We start from the raw sequence: 22,400 nt of genomic DNA on the forward strand, positions 1-22,400 counted from the left end.
TTTGATTACATGAAATTGGGAATTTTTTGCACACACAAAATTAGTGAATCTCAAATAAGGGAAGGGATTTACAGGGGAAAAATCTTTGTGTCAGATTTCTTGTATACAGGTTTGGTATCCAAAATAAGTAAACAGCTAACAAATACATAAGACCAAAAGCTATTCCCCAGTAGATAAGTGGTCAATGGAAATGAATAAACAGTTCTTAGAAGAATTTTAAACCATTAAAAACCTTAGGAAAGAATGCTCCAAATCAATAAGAATAAGAATAACGCAAATCAAAACAACCCTAAGGTTCCACTTCACACCCAGTAATTTGGCAAATATAACCAAAGATGAGGATTCAGTGCAGGAGAAGTTGTGGAAGGGCAGATATGCTAATGCATTGTTGGTGGAGTTGTGAATTAGTGTAATCATTCTGGAGAGCAGTTTGAAATTATGTAGATAAAGTGGTTAAAATATAACTGGTCTAGAGAATTCCACTGCCAGGCATATATTGCAAGGAGGACATTCATTAAAAAGGAAGGCTCCATATATACTAAAATATTTATAGCAGAATTTTTTTTTTTGGTGGCAGAGAACCGAAAAGAAAGGAGATGCACATTGATTGGGGAATGGCTAAATATACTTGGGTGCTTGATTGCAATGGAAATATTGTGTTGTAAGAAATGAAAAATATGAATACAAAGAGCAAGGAAAGACATAAACTGATGTTAAATGAATAGAGCCAGGAAACATACCCAGTGACCACAGAAATATAAATGAAAAAAACAATAAACATAAGACAATAAAAAATGAGTGTCATGAAATTATAAAGCACAAATTTGGCCCTAAATCAGAAATGTGAGAAGACATCTCACCCTGTTCCTTTGTAAGAGGTAGGGATGGGATTCCCAGGAATGTGCAGCATTGCATATGTCAGTTGTTTTCAGTGTATTAATCTGTTTTGCTGAATTTTTCTTCAACTTCCTCTTTAAATTGTTATAAGGGATCTCTTCTTGGGGGTAGGACAAAATCTAGGCAATGTAAAAACAAAAGATAACAATAAAAATCCATTTTTAAAAAGATGATTTTTTTTTCTTAATATATACATTAATGTAATCCAGAAACCAGGTAGGAGGGGTAGAGATTTGGCTCTTTTCTTCATTGGCCTTCATTGACTACCTTGACAGGAAAATTGATGAACTTTTGAAAGTGACCGTAAACATAACATTGAGCCAAGATGGTGGACAATTTTATCTAAATATCTGTTGGGACTCTGCCAGAAACAAAGAAGCTAATAATTTCTTGACTTCCTGTAATTATAATTTCATCCTTGTAAAGGTGAAGGAAATAATGAGTGGAACTACTATCTTGGACCTAATTCTTAGCAACAAGGAAGAACTTGTTGATTTAGTGAAAATAGGAGAAACCTTTGGGGACACTGACAACTTCAGCATGTGGTTTGTAATAGAGAAAGAAAGAAGAGCCAAGAACGAGGGTTAGGAGACAGTTAGAGGTACGGAGGGTACATGAAAAGATGAAAAAAAAAAAGACATGTCCAGCTGTTGGCTTTACTTCTAGTTTCTCTGCAAGAAGAATGAATTTTAACCTGAAAAGATAGAACAAGAATGGTCAATAGGGAGTTAAAACGCAAGATAAGTAAGGAAATAAGAGACTGCCTAGCTGTGCTAAGAGTTTGTCAACAGGTTATTGAAAGAACTGGCCCATGTGGTTACTGAGCTGTTGTCAGCTCTTTCTGAAACATTCTGGGGAAAGAGTAGATGTACTGACTTTTTTTTTTTTCAAATAGAGAAGAGAATGTGGACTGCAATATGCCACAATCTTGAATTGCTTGCAAAATTCTAGAATGCATGTATTAAATGGATTGTTATCAAACAGTTGGAAAAGGAAGTGGTGATCCCAAAACATATCTTCTTCAAGCTCAGGCTATGCCAAATTCACTTCATTTCCTTTTCTTTTTTTAATAGAGTTATTCACTATTATACTGATAGATGAGGAGAATGCTATAGAAATTATTTACCTAGGTTTCTACAAAGCATTTGACAAAGTCTCTCACATTGTCCTAGTGGAAGAGATGGAGATATGTGGCCAAGACCATGGATTTGGTTGAGTGGAAGGAGAGTTTACTGGCAGTACTTGGGGTCTTCACGTGAAGATCAAGTTACTTGTCTGGTCTGCTGAAGATGCTACTGTTGTTCACATATAGTCAGTTAATAAACATTTTATACATATACACAAACATATACACATATTTACACAATATATATTATTAATATGCTTTATTAACATTATTATATATAGATTAGGATGAATGGCCTAGTTCCTTCTAACTTTGATATTCCATGATTCTTTTATTACTTTAAAAATTAGATTATTTAGATTCTTTTTCATTGAGATCACTTTTCTTAAAAACTTCAAATATAGCAGGAGAGCAAGAGTTTATGTTTATGAAGTTAGACGACTTTTTTGAAATCTTATGTATTAGGGATATTTTTAGTCAGTAAGCACTTGAGTAAGCACTGTGTACAAGTTAGCATGCTTAGCTCCTATGGGAAATAGAAAGAAAAACGAATATATATGTACCCCGTTTTCAAGGTCTCTTTAGCAGAAGTTAAAAGATTGAAGATTAACAACATAACTAAGGTACACTATAAGTAAATTTGATATTAACAAATACTATAGGCATTCAAATAAGCAAGTATATACCTTGGTCCCTCATGATCAAGAAAAGTTTCCCAGCAGAGGTGGGGCTTCAGTTTGGCTTTGAAGGATGATAGCATTCAGAACTAGTATAGAGATCCAGGAGGGCATGGTAGGGGTGGCTGAGGGGAGTATTTCTAAACACACACTGAGTTCAAGTCTGGCCTCTAACACTTACTTAGCTATGTCACTCTGTGCCAGTCACTTGACCTCTGCCTCCGGTTCCTCATCTGTAAAATGGGGATTATAACAGCATATAACTCCCCAAGGTTGTTTTGAGGATAAAGTGAGATATTTGTAAAGTGCTTTGTAAACCTTAAAGCACTGCTTAATACTACTACCATCATCATCATCACCATCATTACATGTATGATGGTGGGGGTGTATAGACTCGCTGTATAAAACCCAAACTATAAACTTTGTTGCTGGAGTGGAAAGTTCAGGATGGGAGTGATGGAAGATGAGAATGGAAAGATTGTTTCTGTTCTTAATTTATAAACTTGTAACTTCACTAACTTTTCACATACCTGTTTTCATTTCTATCATGTGTATTTAATTTTTTAAAAAAGTTATGCTCTTAGAGCCAGGTATGAGTAGCTTCTGGATTTGATAGTCTTATAAAATATCTTAAAAGTACAGCATTCATTTATAGTACTGTGTTTACGTTAAGCTACTAAACTTTGCTATTTAATTGTTGAGCTATTATAACTAGTTATTAGTTGTTAAACTAGTTATTAAACTTTTGCCATTTTAAAAAAATACAGTTAACTTTAAATCTTGAATTAAATGAAAAAATACTTTAGAAATTTTTAATTGTTAAAAATAATGTTAAATCTGAATTTTCTCATTTATTAGTACAGCCAGCAGAGGGCAGTTGAAGTTGCCATCTGATTATTTTCTCCTAGACATTTTGTTCTCAGACCAAGTAAGAGAATTACAGAATTCTAGAGCCAGAAAGGACCTTAGAAATTTTTTTGTCCAGCTCCACTGAAGTGCATTTGCTTAAAAAAAATTTTTTAGATTAAGGATCTTGAGCAGTTCTTATACTCTGGAGTTCTGCAAAACAGAATTGGGAACAAAGAAGGGAAGAAAAAAAGTGATGAAAAATGAAGGAGATGAAATAGTAGAAGGGATTTTTTCCCCAACTAAAATGATTTTAATTGTAGACCAAGAGACATAGGGTTATAGGTTTTACAGTTGAAAGATTGAGAGAACATCTCATCCAACCCCCATGTTTCATAAATGAAGATGCCGAGGTCTAGAGAGGATAAATAACCAGCCAGTGGATAGACGGCTGGGCCTGAAGTCACGAAGACTCATCTTCCTGAGTTCAGATCTTGCCTCAAAAACTTAATAGTTGTGTGATCCTGGGCAACTTGCTTAACTTTTTTGGCCTCAGTTCCTCATCTGTGAAATGAGCTGGAGAAAGAAATGGCAAACCACTCCAGTGTCTCTGCCAAGAAAACCCCCAAATGGAGTCATAGAGAGTCGGACATGACTAAAACAACAAAAACCATATCCACAGTTATAGCTAGGGATGAGCAGCTGAAGACTAGGTGAAGATATATTCAGGATAGCAGATTGCTTCAACAACCCAGCCTCCACATTAACATTATTTAGAATGCCCATTTGCCATATATGCCATATAAAAACTTTTTATCATACTTTCATGATGTGATCTATTCTTACATCCTCACGTGATCATTATCTTTACTACACCATGATTTGTTTTTCCAAGAGAACATGCACTGTATATTATAAGAACAGATAGAGCTGTGTAATTGTTATAATTCCTAACCACAGTGTCTGCAATGTGTTTACAAATGCATAACAAATCTCTGAAAATGTTATCAAGCTTGATAGGTTTGCGGATTTGAAGTATGCATTTTTCAAGTCAGATTGATTTGCATTGCAGTCTAGTAAAATACTAGATGCAAAAAATTGTCAAGTCCTGGGTGGTCCTATTCCACTAAATTGAGTAAGATTACAAAAAAGAAAAAAGGAAATAATGGGAGGGTAGCCTGGCACTAAAATAAAAAGGAACAAAAGAATATCTGAAAGGAGAAAGAAAATGGAGGCATTTAAGTTCTTTGTATCATTTCAGACTAGTGATCATCCTGTCCTGGATATTCTGTACTGGCTGTCCTGCTTCTCTGAGTCTCCCTTTTCTTTTTCTGTCATTGATTCCTCATCTTTTCCCTAACTCCTAAGAGGAGATTTTCCCCAGGAGTTTCTTTAGCTCTTTCCTCTTCTTTCTCTTCATTCCTAGCTTCAGCTGTTCTGTTTTAATTATTTCAAATAATTTTTCACATATGCACAATATCTTAAAGTTTGCAAAGTGCTTTCCATAGAACTATTTTATGCAAAATTATTATTGTCCCCATTTTATAGATCAGGAGACTGAGGTTAAGTGTTGTGTGCACAGACGTAATAAGTGTTAGTGGATGAGAGCCCAGGCCTCTCTTGCTTCTGGGGCCAGTGCTCTTTGTACTATACCACACTACCTTTCAAGCTCCCCAAACCTGTTTTCTTTAACCTGTTGTCTCAGACCTGTCTCTTAAACACCATACCTGTATCTCCAGGTGTCTATAGGACATCTCTCCCTAAATATCCCCTAACCCCTCAAACTCAGCATATGTACAACCAAGCTTTTATATCAAAACCTGTTTCTTATTCTGCCTTTTCTGTCTACCAAGTCATCCATGTTTGGAACCTTAGTGTTCATTTTTAACTCTTCTCTTGGCCTTACATACCCTTTCCTAACAGTTACTCAGCCTCTGTCCTATTTCCATGCTTTCTGTCTACTTCTGCTGCTTTCACTCTGGTACAGGCCTGTTCTTACCCACCTGAAGAAGATAGCCTGACTTCCTAATAAAGTGATCTGTTTTCTCCTCTTTTAAACTGTTTTTCATACTACTACCGTACCTAACTTCTCGTGCGTAAGATAGGTCATGTCTCCCTCCCACACCCAAATGGCTTGTTGAATTCCTATGCTCATTTGCAGTCAGACGATATGGGTTCAAGCAATCACTCAGCTTTTGTTAAGTACTCACTGTATGACATGGCCTTATAGCCTCTAGTACCTGAGTCACTATGGAAAAGTCACTTAACTTCTCTGGGCCTCTTGTTTCCTCATCTGAAAAATGAAGGATTGTAGGGTCATGGATTTAGGGTTAGAAGTGTTAGCAGTTACAATCCAGCCTCCTTATTTTACAGATGAGGAAATAGATGCCTAGAAAAGTCAAATGACTTGCCCTGTGAAAGAAGAGGACTGGGGTTTGGATGCAATTCTTATGACTACAAATCAGTATTTTTCCTCCATACTACCACATTACAACCTGAGGGGTTAAATTGATGATCTCTTAGGTCCCTTCGATTTCTAAATCTATGAGCCTATTCATCCTTAAAAGCTTCAAGTGCTACCTCCAAGGAAGCTTTCCTCAAGTTCCCTTTTCCAAACTGGAAATAGCCTTTCCTTTCTATCTTAGATCTTATGTACCATTATGTTTACAACTCTGTTACGTGCACTTAGTATACATTATTTTGTATTACAGTCACTTGTGTATTTGCCTTACCTCATCCATACCAAGTTGTCTTACCCCCTTTACCACACAGTTCATGAAAGCAGAAGCTATCTTATCTTAACTTCCATGGTACCCAGTACAGATGTCACTTCCTAAATGTTTATTGAAGTAACTGAATCAAATTAAATATGTTTGCTGGTACCTTAATGAGGGAAGAGAGAACAACAGGTAATTAAGGAAGAAAAGACTGAATCACTTTTTATAGAAATTTTTTAGCCTTGTGAAAGACACTGAAATTTGGATACATCTAGGTATACTTCAGGGAAAGGGAAAATTTTGATATCTTACAAGATACTTTATGCTGTTTATTTGTACCTCCACTCTGGAGTCCATTCTGGGCTCACTTGGTTAGAAAATTATGCTGATCAGGTCAAAGTTTCAGATTTGATCTCAGGTCAGCCTAGTTGACTTTGAATGAGAGAAATATGTGCTTAATTAACTCTAACCAGCAGTTTCACAAACCCATGCTCTTTGTTGCAAGGAGACTGAACAAAGAGGCACAGTGCACAACCTCTTGTGACTCCTGATAAAGTCACTTCTAAGTGCCCGTGCTGCTTATAAAATCAGTATTGTGGGATCCTTTCAAGTTTATTACTAATTCTTAGTTAAATATTTCAACTCTTTAAATGTGTGTGCTTTAACACATGACATTTTTATGTCTAAGCACAAGATTTGATACATTAGTTTTCCATACTTCTGGTACTCTCTTCTTAAGTAATGAATATTTAACATGAAGAATACTTACTAGCATGATTCTGTATGTAGTATATCAAAAGAATTGTGATCAGTTATGAATATAAATGTTCTCATTAAATCACAGACCATTTGCTTTTTTTTAAAAGTAGTTCCATTTTATATCGAGATTGCACATAAGAATAAAATTAAAGTACATTTTGGATTATGTGTTGTTAGTAGTTTTCCATACGAGTATCTTTCCCTTTTTTTTTCCTACTCTATTTCATCCCCTCCATCCTTCTACCATATGTATTTTCTAAAATAACTTCCCTTTCAATGTGACTAAGCTTTATATGCTTCAACTCCTTGCTTTTAATTGTGGTGTGGAATTACTTAAATGTGGTATTACTTGCTTTTCTACAAATGGAAAGGTGGGACATGAAACATTTGCACTACTCAGATCTACAAAATATAGTAGTATCACAAAGCAAAAAACAAGTTACACTTCAGGAAATAACTGTGAACCCCTTAAACTTTTACCATCATTTAGAGCATAATTTGTAATAATAGATTGGCAAATGACTTCAAAAGATGCTCAAAAGAGAATTAAGGCTCCATGCTCATTATTCTTTGGACAACTAAAGAATATAGTAGTTTAGGGACTTGGGGATTGACTCTTGGATTCTTAAACCATTATATTTGGGCATGGTGCCTGTTCTGAAGTCCTCTCCAGTTTTGAGGGGAAAGTAAAAGAGTTTCAGGATATCATCCATCTTTTCTGATGTTTTGGGTAAAAGTCCTGAAATTATCAAAACTTTTTTGTGCCACTTCTCCTTTTGCCTCCGATGTTATTTCATAAAATGTAATGGTACAGTAATTCTTTTACATTTACTGTAGTAACTTAAAAGGTTTGGGGAGTCAGGGTAAAACAAACAAGAGTGTTCATAACTAGCTTGATTATGTAGTAGGCTTGAGACTTACTCTGGAGATTCATTAAAACTTCATCTTAATGATCCAAAGAGAGCTTTGTAATGATGTACTTTTGGTACTACAGTAATTAAACCTTGTTGGATGGACAGAAAGATGGGCTTACAAAATTCGGTACCCGGTTGTTTTGGTGAGGCTCCATCACATTTATTACTTTTCCCCCAGAGAATCTAAAAGTAGTTTATAGATTTCTGTCAGCATCACTAGTGTTGCAGATGGAAGTTGTAAGACCTAAGAAAGGTTAACCAAAGCCAAAGGGCAAATTAGTGGCCACAGTTAGAATCTGATAGTCTCCTGCCATTGCTACCACTGCCAAAACTGCCCCTATCTAAACTTGAATGCAACAAGTTCCCCCAGTTACCACCCTGACACCTAGAATCTATTAATTCTAGGTAGACACATATATCAGTTCTTGTTGGACTCCCCTTACTTTGGGTAGCCTGATATTTAGCCCCACTTGCCTTACCTTGTAACCTGGTTCAAGGCCCCAGCCTCACTTGACAAACATGATAGCCCACTCCCTTTCATGATCTTGCTGTTCTTATCCAAGCAGTCATTTTGAAAAAACTTTTAAATATTTTTGTGAGAATGAAAAAATATTTTTATACCATTAATAAAATACATTTAAAATATTGTTTAATGCATCATTATCACTTCTTTTTAAAATTGTTTTGCTTTATAATGCATACAATATGTTAGTACAGTAGGAGATTTTATAACTTATGAATAAATATACATATACATGGGGTACATACTCATTTTTTACAGACAGGTTACTTGGTCAAAAAAGTTTTGAGAGCCCTACTGCATCCTATAGTACCTTTCTATAATAGTAATTGGCTGACTGTCCTTATTGTTTTCATTAAAGTCGTTAAATCTTAAACACAGAATCTCCTTTGCCTGTTCGTGCACTTACACATGTACATGCCTCACACTCTCCTTCCAAACCCAGATACGCATCCCTTAGTTGGACTTTTACTGATATCTTTTGTATACTTCTCTTGTCCATTCTAGATACAAATCTAATTCAGAAGCCCTTCCCTGTTTTCCCATCCCCCTTTAGAGCCATCCTGGCCAAGGGAAAAGATGCTGTAAAGAGAGTGAGGTCTGGATTTGAATCCTGACATTATTATTCTGTTACCTTGAACAAGTATTTCTCAGAACCTCAGCATTCTCAAGTGTAAAATGGAAGATAGAAGACTTAAACAGTCTTCCTTACAGGCTTATTGTGAGGAAAGCAATTTGTTACCCTTGATGTATTAAATAAGTATTATTATTGATTTGAAGAGGGGAGTTCTCTTAAGTAGTAGCTCTCAGAAGCTTTTAGGCCACAGATGACTTTGGCAAGGTAAAAGATCTTACAGCTTACCCATCATCCCACCCATACTTGTCATCAAAAAAACTTGTCCTTGAAATTAATGGGACAAATATACTTCTTTGAGTGAAGAGCAAGTTGTTAGGTTTTTGTCCATTTTAAATGACTTACTAACTCACATCAGAAACAAAATATACCTATTTTTATATTATAAAAATTAATAATGTTTTCTTTTTCTTTTTTTAATTAATTTTTAGTTTTCGACATTCACTTCCATAAGATTTTGAGTTCTAAGTTTTCTCCCCCTCCCTCCTCACCCCCAAGATGGTGTGCAATCTGATATAGGCTCTACAGTTATATTCATGTTAAACATATTTTCACATTAGTCACATTGTAAAGAATTAGAACCAATGGGAGGAACCATGAGAAAGAAGAAACAAAAGTAAGAGAGCAAATAGTATGCTTCGATCTGCTTTCAGATACCATAGTTCTGGATGTGGATAGCATTTTCCATCGTGAGTCTTTTGGAATTGTCTTAGATTCTTTTATTGCTGAGAAAAACCAAGTCTGTCAAAGTTACTCATTTCACAATGTGGCTGTTACTGTGTACAGTGTTCTCCTGGTTCTGCTTACTTCACTCAGCATCAGCTCATACAAGCCTTTCTAGATTTTTCTGAAGTCTACCTGCTCATCATTTCTTATGGAACAATAGTTTTCCATTACATTCATATACCACAACTTGTTAAGCCATTCCCCAATTGATGGGCATCCCCTCAATTTCCAATTCTTGCCCACCACAGAAAGAGGTGCTATAAATATTTTTGTACATGTGGGTCCTTTCCCCATTTTTATGATCTCTTTGGGATACAGCCCTAGCAGTGGTATTGCTGGGTCAAAAGGTATGCACATTTTTGTAGCCTTTTGGGCATAGTTCCAAATTGCTCTCCAGAATGGTTGGATCAATTCACAACTCCACCAGTAATGCATTAATGTTCCAATTTTCCCACATCTTCTCCAACAAAAAATTTAAAATGTTAAGAGAATAGTCTGCAGATTGTCTTACGGATCCTTAGTTACCACCAGTACTTTACAGAAGTTTTGTTAGAAAATATTTCCTTTGTGTGCCAAGGGAAAAAAAAATAAAGTTCAAGACTGTTGGCTGGGGAAGTCTACCTGTGGTACCTACTGTTACTGCCCTTGGAAACTATTCAGACTTACAAATGAGAAAAACTGTTTAATTTTATTTTTAAATTGAGCTAAAGGAGTTTTTGTAATAACGGTATGTAGGGAGACAGACAAAAATTGACAGGGGCATGGGAAGAATGGATATCAGAAGCATAAAGAAAACAACTGAGAACAAATACATCATTGAACAAATTGTTTCTCGTATGAACTAACATCAGTAGGAAAATACTTGTGGCCTTCAGAGAGTTCTGATTTAATTTAGTGGATCAAAAGATGATTCGATTATTTTATACATTCTAAGAAGTTTCATACTAGATTTATGTCCTTTAGACTGTTCCGATTTGGCACTTAATGCTAATAAAATCATCGAGTTGTATTCTGCTTTGGAGCAGAACAGCACAATTCATGTCAAAGAATTTGTCAAGAGCCTTCTCAGCTGATAGTTGACATAACCATAAATCTTTAAAATTATTCATTATGCCCACAGAGCTCAGCTGATCAACAACATTCGAATACATTGTTACTTTGCTTAAAACTGTCAGTCATCTCTAATGGTTTTAGACAGTCTAAATTGTACAAGAAGTTGTTATAAAACTTTGCAGTCATTAGGAGCCAGTGGGGAAAATGAGTTTTTACTTTTCAGTAATTTCAATGAAGAAATGAAGTAAACTAAAATAGTTGGTATTGCTGGTTTCAAATTATTGAAATAATTTGGACAAATGAGTTTTTAAGGATGGTGGTAGGTCCATTCTCCTTCTGAAACCAAAATATCTTTCTTAAAGAGAGTAAGAAATTGTGCCAGTAGGAGATCAGCTGGCATTTCTTCATCATCACTGACACAAGTAAAGGAAATGGGAATTATTTTTCTTGACTGTTGAAAAAGAATCTATTCAACCTGTAAGGTGAAGAGGTCCTAGAATTATAATTCTTCATACTCTTTACCAGTGCCCTCCTCACTTAAAAACTAATCTTGGCCAAACAGTCCTGCTTGCTGTTCCCAGTATACGGCCGTATACCTCCTAGTTCTATGCTTTTGTATAGGCTCACTCTCTCTCTAGCCTGCAATGCCCTCCCTCCTTACCTTATACCTCTTTAGAGCTCCCTGTCTCCCTTCAAGGCTCCGCTCAAGTGCCAGCTGTTATTCTTGATTCCTCTAATTGTTAGCTTCTCCCTGCCCTCCCTTCCTCAAAGAAATCAACATGTATATATCTTTCTCTTTGAATACATATCTCTTTTTATTTATTTCTCTTTGAACATGTATCTCTCCAGCAGAATAGAACCTCTTTGAAGACAAGGATTGTTTCACTTTTGGTTTTGTATCCCCAGCACCTAGCACAGTGTCTAGCACATGGTAGGCACTTAAAATACCTTTATAATGATAACTGATATTTGTAGAGCATTTCATGGTTACAAAACAGCATCACACACATTATCTCCTTTTAGCCTCACAGGACCCCTGAATGGTAGGAAGTACAAGCTTTTTCCTTCACAGATAAAGAAATTGAGCCTCAGTTTAAGTGATCTAAGCAGATTAGTGGTAAAGCCAGTATTCTGCTTTAAAGTCATGATCTTTTCATTGTGCCAGTGATCCCTATTGTAAATTTCCAGTCTTGGGATATAAAAGCCTGAGTATGCTGGGTAAAATTATGTTTTCTGTACAGCACGTGTGAATTCCCAAGGTCACCTTCGTGGTTGGTTCATTCATTTATTTTGTGGTAAAAGTTAATTTAACACTTAAACATTTCAGTGTATACTTCTGGTCCACATTTGTTGTAGTACTTGAGGCCAATAATCTGTTCATTGACTTAAGATGCTGGCTGTGCCAGTAGATAGTAGTTCCTGTTGCCTTTTAAGGGTGTCTGTTTTTAGTGGCATTCATTTGGAAGCTGGTAGGCACTAATAGAATTTACTTTTCTTTTCGGAAAAAAAACAATAAATTGCAAAATAGAGGCTGAAAACACACACACACACACACACACACACACACACACACATGCCTGAACACCTTGAAAAACATTGATTCTGTGACTATTTTTATAGGGAGGCTTAGTTAAGTGTTCATTTAATTTTATAGCCTTTCACTTATGTTAATAGGTGAAAAAAAATTTTTGACTTCCGTATTTCCAAGAGGGACCTAGGGCTTAGGACTTAGAATCAGAAAGACTTGGGTTCAGTTCCTACTTTAGCATTTACTTGCTGTGTGATCCTAGGTAAGTAATTTCACAGGTCCCAAGATCATAGATTTGGAATTTCATCTCTCTGAGCCCCAGTTTCCTCATCTGTAAAATGGATGTAATAATAATAATAGCACCTACCTCGCAGAGTTTTTGCAAGGATCTAATGAGATGAAACATGCTATGTAAATGTAGCAATTGTTTGGTCTCACTTGTACAGATATTTTTAAAATGTCGTGGATACTGCTAAGGATTTCTTATAGAAAGCAAGAATTTTTACAGGTGTTAAAGTGGTGTTGCTTCTGAGATTATGGACTTTGACACCAAGAAAAGGGTTTCTTTACTGGCAAAATTGTTTTGATTTTATATATCTGACCTTTGCAGCAAATTGAGCACATAAGCAAAAGATATGATTACCTTTCTAACTTTTATGTCTGTGAATTTTTGTCGCTATTGTTTTTAATTTTCTAAATCCTTAGCAGCTGCAAATGCAAAACGTTCATAGTTGTGTGCTGTCATTTATCAAATAAATCACAATTCAGTGTGTTGATCAAAGACCAAAATTTATTTTCCAAGTAGTTAATTTTTTATGTGAAATGTTTGTTGTTTACAGATGTAGTTCCTGCCTTAGACTTTTATAAATTAGTTGGCAGAAAAGAGATTTGTTAAATGTGCTCTCATTGGTTTTTGTGGCTGGAAAGTACAAAATCCCATTATCTTTTTTGAGGGGAAAAGTAGTGTTACAGAGTGAACATTCCAGGTTCTTTGGGTATGATAGTAAAGACAAAAACATTTTGACCGTGACTTATATTTAAGGAATCATGAATGTGTTTGTTGTGGGTTTTGTCCAGAAGCCACTGCCTTACTACAAAGTAGCAAACCCAAGTATTAATGTTGGCTTCTTGTATGCTTTTTCTCCCAATGAAAATTAAGTGAGATTGATTTTAAATTACTTGGGAAGCATTTCAAGACATCTTCAGAAGATGATAGCGAGCCTTTGAGGGTTTTTGATCGAGGACATAACATCAGAATTTTGCTTTAGGAATTAATCTGATGGCAACAGTTAGGTTAGAGAGACTTGGAGACCATTTAAAAAACTAGAGGTGGTAAGTACCTGAACCAGTCATAGCAGAAGAACTTGGATGGAGGGAATGAATGTTAAAAATGAGTATTAGTTGTTTAAGGAGAAGGGGAACCTGTCCATGTTTGAAGACTGAGGGGAAGGAATGCAGGGAAGTGGGAAAGATTATTGGTGGAAGAGAAAATGAGTCATGAAAACAAGGTTAGTTTTTTTTTTTTTTCCTAGAAATGATGAGAGGATGATAAAATCAGGAGCTTCAAGTGTTGTGTTTCCTTTTTAAAAAGAGCTGTGTCCAACTTGAGGGACAGCAAGACACAAGGCAGAGAGGGTAGAAATTTGGAATCTGAAGATGTGGGGTCATATCCCAGCTCTGTCACTTAATGACTGTGGACCAAATCATGTACTTTGAAATCATAGCTGAAAATTACCTTTCCTTTTTACAATATTTTCTATTCCATATGGTTTTTTCCTCATTTGTTTTCCTCTTAAGCTGTGGAGAAATGTTCATATTCTTACACATTTCTATCAGGATTAACCTACATAATGAAGCAACTTTTTCTTCTGGGGATCATAGCTGAAGCATGAAATTTGTAATGAATTTTGAAGCCTTTGGAAAATTGGTAGTGAATGAGTATCAGGTAACTTCAGGCCAGTCTTGCAAAGGAAGAGTTTTGGTAGTAACACAATTTAGCTTTCAGAGCCAGTGACCTCGATGTAATCACGTTGCTTTATTCCTTAAGGTAATTATTTTGGCCGTATGGTAGAAAAACCTTGTTTTGATGTTCATCTGTCATCACCATCTTCTTTGTTACCTAGGCTCAAAATTCCTCTTACCTTTGATTCTTCCCTTGCCCCTATGCAATAGTCATATGACCATTCTCAAAGTACCTCTAAAATATTTCACATCATTTCTACCCCTTATCTTGCTTCCTCCTCGTCTAAGTGATATTTTCCCAAATGTTGTCCCTGTTACAGTTCTCTTTCCTTCACTTTATCTTACACAGTGCTGCCAGATTAATCCTTCTAAAGCATAACTTTGATCATGTTGACCTACTGACCAAAAAACTTTCACTGGCTCCCCTTTTTCTGCTGAAACAGACCACACGCTTTGGCCTTATAACCTGGGCTTCTATATTTTGGTCCCAGTATACGTTTCTGTTAGCCTTACTTCACGGTCTCCCTTCTCATACTCGTATGCTGTAGCCCATTTGACCATTTCCCACATATCGCTGCTTTGGCTTCTCTATACTTGGCTCACATACTCTCATCTTTCTGGAAAGGCTTTCAGTGAAACCCTCTTTCTGTCCTTTGGGGCTCAGCCTTCTCCTTGATATTCTGCATAAGTCTTCTCCTTGAAGCAAACTTTCATTTCCAGCAAATCAGCCAGTCAGTCAACAAGCATTTATTAGGTGCTTGTTGTGTACCTGGCAGGGAGTTAGTTCGTGGGGATACAAAGACAAAAAAGGAAACAATCCCTGCCCTCAACAAATTTTCATTCTCTAGGGATGCACATAGGGAAAAGAGCTAGAACTGTGATTCTACTGATTAGTGTACAAAATCAGTAGGAAGAAATTTGGGGGGGTGGGAGTAGAGACAGTGGCAGCTGAGGGATCAGTAAGGGCCGTATGTAGAAGGTAGTGGTTGAGTTGTGCTTTAAAGGAAACTAAGGGCCCTGGGGGTAGAAGGGAGGAGGAGGAAGTACATCCCTGGGCATGGGGGCAGCCCATGCAAAGGTCCTTATGCAGAATACCAGCTATGTGCTGGGGAAGATGTGAAGGTGAAATAAGACATGGTCTTGAATTCACAGAGCCAGTCTAGAAATGGAACCTACCCTTTAACATTTAGATACATGATTTCATCAGTGTGAGTTTCCTTGCACTGATAAAGGTCATAGCTCGTCCACACCTTCTTAGTCTGCGTAAATCTATTCCATGTCTTTGTATAAATTTTTTATAGGTGAGCCATCCAATAACATCTTCCTCTGGTTCTTTTAACATCTGACCTGTCCCAGTGTAGCACTCAGCTCTTTAGTTATTATAGCCTCTCCTTATTACTGTGTAATCTGACTAATAAATTCTCAATAATTTGTTGCCATTTATGCTTACATGTTTGTATTAGTAACACAAAGAGATGAGCTTTTGTGGCGCTAGGCAGTTTGGGATCATTGAAAGCATTCCACAGCTTCCCAAATACGATCTGGTCTGAGGTGGTCTTCCTACTGAAATCTGTGTCCAAGATTTGGACACTGGTTTGGTTCTAAGAGGGACACATATCAGTCCCTCTCAGTGAGAGAGATTAGACCCCATGATCACTATAGCCAAAGTCTTTTCCTGACTTTAAGATTCTATGTTTTGGTGATCAAAAATCATAGAAATATTTTTAGAAATTTTTAAGTAGGATAGAAAGAGGTCATATAGTCCAGCTATTCATTTTGCAGATTAATTTGTGACCCACAGAAATTAAGTGACTTGCTTGAGGTCACAAAGCTAGTTTAGTGACTGAGCTAAGGCTGGAATTCAGGACTTCTACCTCTTGGTGTTGGGAATCTGTCCAGAGGGAGGTATGATTTTCAGTGAACCTCAGCAGGTCTATTTTTCCATGAAATTTATTTCCCTACACATCCTCCCTTTCTTTCTAGTCTTACCTCCAGCTCCTTAAGGAGACAGAACAAGACCCCAGGACTCAACGTCTGTACTGATTTCTTTCAGTCTACAGGAATGAACAAAGCAGGTGTCATAAGTGAAACTAAGCAACCAATCTAATCATCTTCTAATAGCTACTTCCTTTTGCCCCAGGACAAAGTTGGTTCCAGGAAGAGGGATTACCTTACTACTTCAATCTTGGAGTATTGTGATTGGTTATAGGTGTCACATCAGAGGAAGGATGTCAGCAGGCTGAACTCTGTACAGAATAGGGTGGCTAGGATGGTGAGAGGACTGGACACCCTGTCATGTGAGGGTAGACAGAAGGAAAGGGTGGTATAGCCTGGAAAAGGGAACCTGATGGCTGCCTTACAATATTTGCAAGACTGTCCTGTGGAAGACCAAGAAGACTTGTTTACTGGTTCCCAGACAACTGGGCTAGGAGCAATGGGTAGACATTGCTGAGAGGCAGATATCTGCTTGTTAAAAGGAAATCTTTCCTAACAGGTTTTTCTGTTTATTTGTTTGGTCTGGCCCTGTGATTTCATTTGTATAGGGAGAAAACTCTCTTCGTTGCAGGTAGATAACTTTCTATAACTTCTCAGTTGCCTAGGCCAGTGAGATTTTAAATGTTTTCCTCTTGATGGTCACACAGCCAGTATGTGAGCCCAGGTTGTTCTGACTACTGAAGCCACCAGCTTTTTAGCCATTACTCATCACTGTCCGAAAGTGGATGAGATACCTTAGATGTTAGTAACTTTCTTGTAACAGAATGTCTTCAAGCAGAGTGGATGACTGCCCTCAGAGATGTTGGGTAAAAAGGATTCCTGTTCAGATATGGGTTGATGATCTTTTTAGGTCCCTTCCAACTCCAAAGTCTTTCTGATTCTATTCTTTTATCAAAGTCAATATAATCTCTCTGTACCAACCACGTGAGAGTTTTCAGTTTAAATCCTACAACCTTTTCTTTTGTAACCTAAGTAAGAAAAGATTACCCAAGAATTACCTTGATACATATCTACATCCCTTTGTAATTTACAGGAACAAGAACAAAAGGCTGAAGAAGAGAGAATTCGGATGGAAAATATCCTCAGTGGAAACCCTCTCCTTAATCTCACTGGTCCCTCTCAGCCTCAGGCCAACTTCAAAGTAAAGAGAAGGTAGGGGCCTACTTCCTTTACCTGTAGGGATAGGGGCAGCAGCCTTATTTCTTATTCTGGTTGAGTAGAAGTCAGACTGATGTTTTAGATCACTTAATTTGCTTGTTATTCTGCTTGTGCCTGGTAAAACAGAATGCCTTTAAATACTTCCACCTGCCCTCCTCTGCCGCATTCCTCACGTTCAGCTTCAGGTGGATCTGTGTAGGTCAATAATGGCCTCACTAGTATTGCTTCTGTAAGACACACACCTTATTTTTTTGCTTATCTCTCAGTTCTAGGAGACTGAAGTGAAGCTCTCATTTATCATTTGTTGTGTAAAGAATCAGGGTGTGTCAGCACTTCATTTGAGAGGTAGCCAATTGCTTCTCATTGATATGTCTTATCGCATGTCAGCAATTGCATTCTGCCTTACTCTTTCCAGAGAACTCACATTGTTTGTTTTCTATTAGATATGTATTGTGTAGCCCTACCTACAGGGCACATTCATGTGGGCAGGAATTATTTAAGAAACACAGCCAAAAGAAAGAGGCCTGCACTGCAGCTTTGAATTTGTTTACCAAGTACTGCCTCAGTCATATTATTTTATTTCTGTAGAAAATCAGTTTTTACTCTTCACATGATTAGTTTATGGACTGTTTCCCCTAAGCATTTGCCCATGGTTTCTACTACAGTTGTTGTTGACTGATTAAAGTGGGGTTTCAGCATTTGAGGCTATATGACTTTGGAGACAAGCTAAATCAACCATGGAAGATTAGTTAATTCTGGTTATCAAGAAGGTTGTATCAGGGGGCCTCAGGCGCTACTATTTCTGCATTTAAAACCTAGAAGTCTTAAAATTGAAAAAGTGTCCTTTTGTTCTAAGCCATGAAACTATTTTTGTTTTTTTCATTAAGAAGTTTGGGTTGGTTGGTTGGTTGGTTGAATACCCTAGAGTAATACTTCAGATAAGGAGTTCTTAACCATTTTTGTACCCTGGACCCCTAGATAGTCTGGTGAAGTCCATTAAACGTTTCTCAGAATAATATTTTTAAATGGATAATATAAAATACATAGATTACAAACAAAACTTTTAAATACATTTATCAAAGTAGGACAGCTAGGCATAGTGCCAGACCTGGAAGACCTAAGTTCAAATCTGGCCTCAGACAGTAGCTGTGTGACCCAGCTCAAGTCACTTAACTCTGTTTGCCTCAGTTTCCTCGTTTGGAAATGGTACACTACTCCAGTATCTTTGCGAAGAAAACCCCAAATGGCTTCAAAAAGAGTCAGACACAAGTGAACAACATCTTTTATCAAAATATTTTAAAAACTACTTCCCCACCACTTGATGGCAGTGCTTGGCACATGGTAGGTGCTTAAGTTTGACCCAGATGAAGAAAACCTTTATTCTAGATGTTTCAATTAGGGATAACCTTCTATAATTCAATAAAAAAAAGGTCATTATAAAGCATCTTATCCAAATACTGAGTTATACTTGGGTCAGATCACTATATAGAAGTGTATATAGAGCATCTCTCATAGAAGAACCATCATGAAGGTATTGGTGATGTTGGAGGTGCTCCTTTTTTTATTTTTATGTTTATTTATTTAGTTTTCGTTTCCAACATTCATTTTTATAAGATTTTGAATTTTAAATTTTCTTCCCCTCCCCAAGACAGCATGCATTCTGATATAAGCTATGCATGTACAATCAGATTAAACATACTTCCACATTAGTCATGTTGTAAAGAAGAATTAGAACCAAAGGGAAAAACCATGAGAAAGAAAAAACCAAAGGCAAAAAAAAAAAGAGAAAATAGTATGCTTTGATGTGCATTCAGATTCCATAGTTCTTTCTCTGGATGTGGATAGCATTTTCCATCATGAGTCTTTTGGAATTATCTTAGTTCATTGCGTTGCTGAGAAGAGCTAAGTCTATCAAAGTTGGTCATCGAACAGCTTTGTTCTTGTTACTGTATACAATGTTCTTCTGGTTCTGCTCACTTCCTTCAGCATCAGTTCCTGTAAGTCTTTTCCAGGTTTTTCTGAAGTCCGCCTGTTTATCATTTCTTATGGAATAGTATTCCATTACATTCATATACCACAACTTGTTCAGCCATTCTCCAGTTGATGAACATCCCCTCAGTTTCCAATTCTTTGTCACCACAAAAAGAGCTGCTATAAATATTTTTGTACATGTCGGTCCTTTCCCCATTTTTATGATGTCTTTGGGATATTGACCTAGAAGTGGTATTGCTGGGTCAAAGGGTATACACAGTTTTATAGCCCTTTGGGCATAGTTCCAAAATGCTCTCCAGAATGGTTGGATCAATTCACAACTCCACCAATAATACAATAGTGTTCCAATTTTCCCACATCTTCTCCAACGTTTATCTTTTTCCTGTTTTGCCATGTTAGCCAGTCTGATAGGTGTGATGTGGTAGATGGTGGTGATTCTTACTGTGGTTATTTATATTAGGTAAAATTGAAATTTATGTTAAAGGTTTTCTGGTAATTTTTTCATGCAAATATAATGACATAAGATTGATTCTAAGAAGATTTACATTTATGTGAAGGAGAAATGATTTTAGACAAAATAAAATTAACATCAAAATATAGTGGGTGCTAAGTAAGATACCATAAAAATCATAAGGATCATTTAAATTCTGCTTACTGCTTGCTTATTCCAAACTGGACTACTTAAAACTCTACTAATAACCCTTTTGTTTTTCTTATACCTTTAGGTGGGATGATGATGTTGTCTTCAAGAACTGCGCCAAAGGAGTAGATGAGCTGAAAAAAGACAAAAGATTTGTAAATGATACCCTTAGATCAGAATTTCACAAAAAATTCATGGAAAAATATATCAAGTAGTACAGTTTTATGTGCTTAATTATTTTAAAGGGGCTCGTTCAAACTTTAAGTGTCATTCTGGCTTTACTTTGGTCAGGATTTTCTTCCCATGCTCTTAATGGCTTACAGAGTTTCTGCATTTAAAATTCCGAAATCCTTTTTTTTTTTGGTCAATAATACTTTATTTGATAATGGCATCCTAGATCTAGGAATTGGTTTAACTCCTCTTCCTACATTGTTGATTTATCATCTAATAAACCAGTTTGTGTTCTGTGAACGTTTCTAGTTGTTCTATTTTTTCTTGTAAAAATGTTGTATGGGAAAATCTGGTTTTCAATAAAGATTTTAATTGTCTAAATACCCCTGTGTCTCAAGAAGTAATCTTTGGACCCCAGTGATTAGTTTGAATTTATGCAAATGGTGAAAAGCTTCATTTTGTATTTTAAAAGATTAGTGGCATGTTGTATATTAAGGCTAATATTTCAATTATGTTGTTTAAGTATTAGTAAGACTTGGTGGTTTTCTTCTCACTATGTGACGCTTATCCAATGCCATTTATTATATCAATCCAAATATAGGTCTTGCCCCTGAGGTAGGATGTTTGAGGAGAAAAATGTACGTGTACACCAAAAAATAACACTGATTATAAACTGTAATGAAGTTTTATATAAGATAGATTGGATGTGGGGAGGGAGTATAGCCTATACCACACTGACTTGGTAGCTTATTTTTCCCATGACTTTCTGTTCCCTTGTAAAAAGAAGGATGAAAGAATTAACAAAGGGAGTTCATTTTTGTCCTTTTTTCTTTTTTGTAGACTGGAAGGGTCTAAAACGGTCCCTGAGAGTATAAGCCTAGCAAGTAATGTATTGCTCCCTCTTCCTCAGGGACTGCATTCTTTACCCTTGGCTTGAAATAAAAACTTTTAGAGATGAGCATGATACATTTTATTTGCCAGCAGGCATGGGTTTTCCTCCTGGATACCCAAGTTCCATGTTTCTTTTTCCAACTGAGGTATACCAGCTTGCAGAGTCCACAAAGGCTTAAAGTTTACCACTATTGAACAACACTCAAAATGCTTGGAAACAGGAAAAATTTTCTTAAAGGATGTATCAAATGTATTAGGAAAGAGAAGGAGAAGGGGCTGTGGGCAGGGGAGAGAGGAGATGTAGCTGAGCTGTAACAAAAAGTTGTCCTTAAATATAGGCTGAGAGGAAGTGTGGCATAGGGGAGGAGAGCTGGCCTTGGAACCAAGAAGACCTGGGTTCAAGTCTTTCCTCTGGCACACACTGGCTTCCTGGCCAGTCACGTAGCCTGTCAGTGCTCTAGACCACTATCTAAGACTATAAATTGCAGAGGAAGTACTGACACTTGTATTGGCAGAAGGACTTTACCCATCCAAGAGTTATCTATGACTAGATAGAGGCCAGACCTTCAAAGGATGTGGCTTTGGTTGATAATCCCAGACCATAGAAACAACTCTTCAAAGTCGTGGGCCACACATTCTGATGGGATTTCTCTGTTAATAAGCGTGTTCATGAAAGGCATGAATTATTCAAGAATTGCCTTTAAAACAATAGAGGCCTATCTATGTAATTGTTATTTCTTTAAGTAACTATTCTCCAAGATTTTTTGTTGTTGTACCTTCCCTTGAGGTAGACGTGTTTAAATAATCACTCTTCCCATTCCCAGGTGGAAGTTCTAGCACAAGGAAGTTGTGACCTTCCTGAGCTCATTTAGTGAGTCAATGGCCGGGCTGGGAATTAAACCTAGCTCTTCCCTTAGAAGGCTGATGAGCTTTGTCACTTGGTACATGTACTCTTTCTGTTTTACAAAAGGCATTATCAGTGTCTTCAATGGATGATTTTATTTTTAAATGAAGTAATTTGTCCCAAAGTTGGGCCACCAGCTATGGTTTTTCATTTATTGGAGGAAAAATTTAGGGGGAAAGGGTGAGATCAGCTTACTCACTTTAATCACCATATATTATAGAGAAAGACGGCATCATCTAGTAGAAATTGGAGTCTTGAATTTGAAGTGACTTCATGTTTACACTTCCCAA

At 36.7% G+C, this 22,400-nt stretch overlaps 1 protein-coding gene across 1 annotated transcript in view; it reads left to right on the forward strand.

Annotated features, from left to right (window-relative positions):
• Positions 1-20,698, forward strand: part of CWC15 (CWC15 spliceosome associated protein homolog) — a 38,335-nt gene extending 17,637 nt beyond the window's left edge. The window contains exons 6-7 of the mRNA XM_036747385.1: positions 17,388-17,506; positions 20,230-20,698. Coding sequence (XP_036603280.1) covers positions 17,388-17,506; positions 20,230-20,359 — 249 coding nt within the window. The 3' untranslated portion in view covers positions 20,360-20,698. The remainder of the gene's footprint in view (positions 1-17,387; positions 17,507-20,229) is intronic.
• The last annotated feature ends 1,702 nt before the right edge of the window (positions 20,699-22,400 follow it).

This window comes from Trichosurus vulpecula, chromosome 2 (assembly GCF_011100635.1).
Source record: "Trichosurus vulpecula isolate mTriVul1 chromosome 2, mTriVul1.pri, whole genome shotgun sequence".
NCBI classification, from domain to species: domain Eukaryota; kingdom Metazoa; phylum Chordata; class Mammalia; order Diprotodontia; family Phalangeridae; genus Trichosurus; species Trichosurus vulpecula.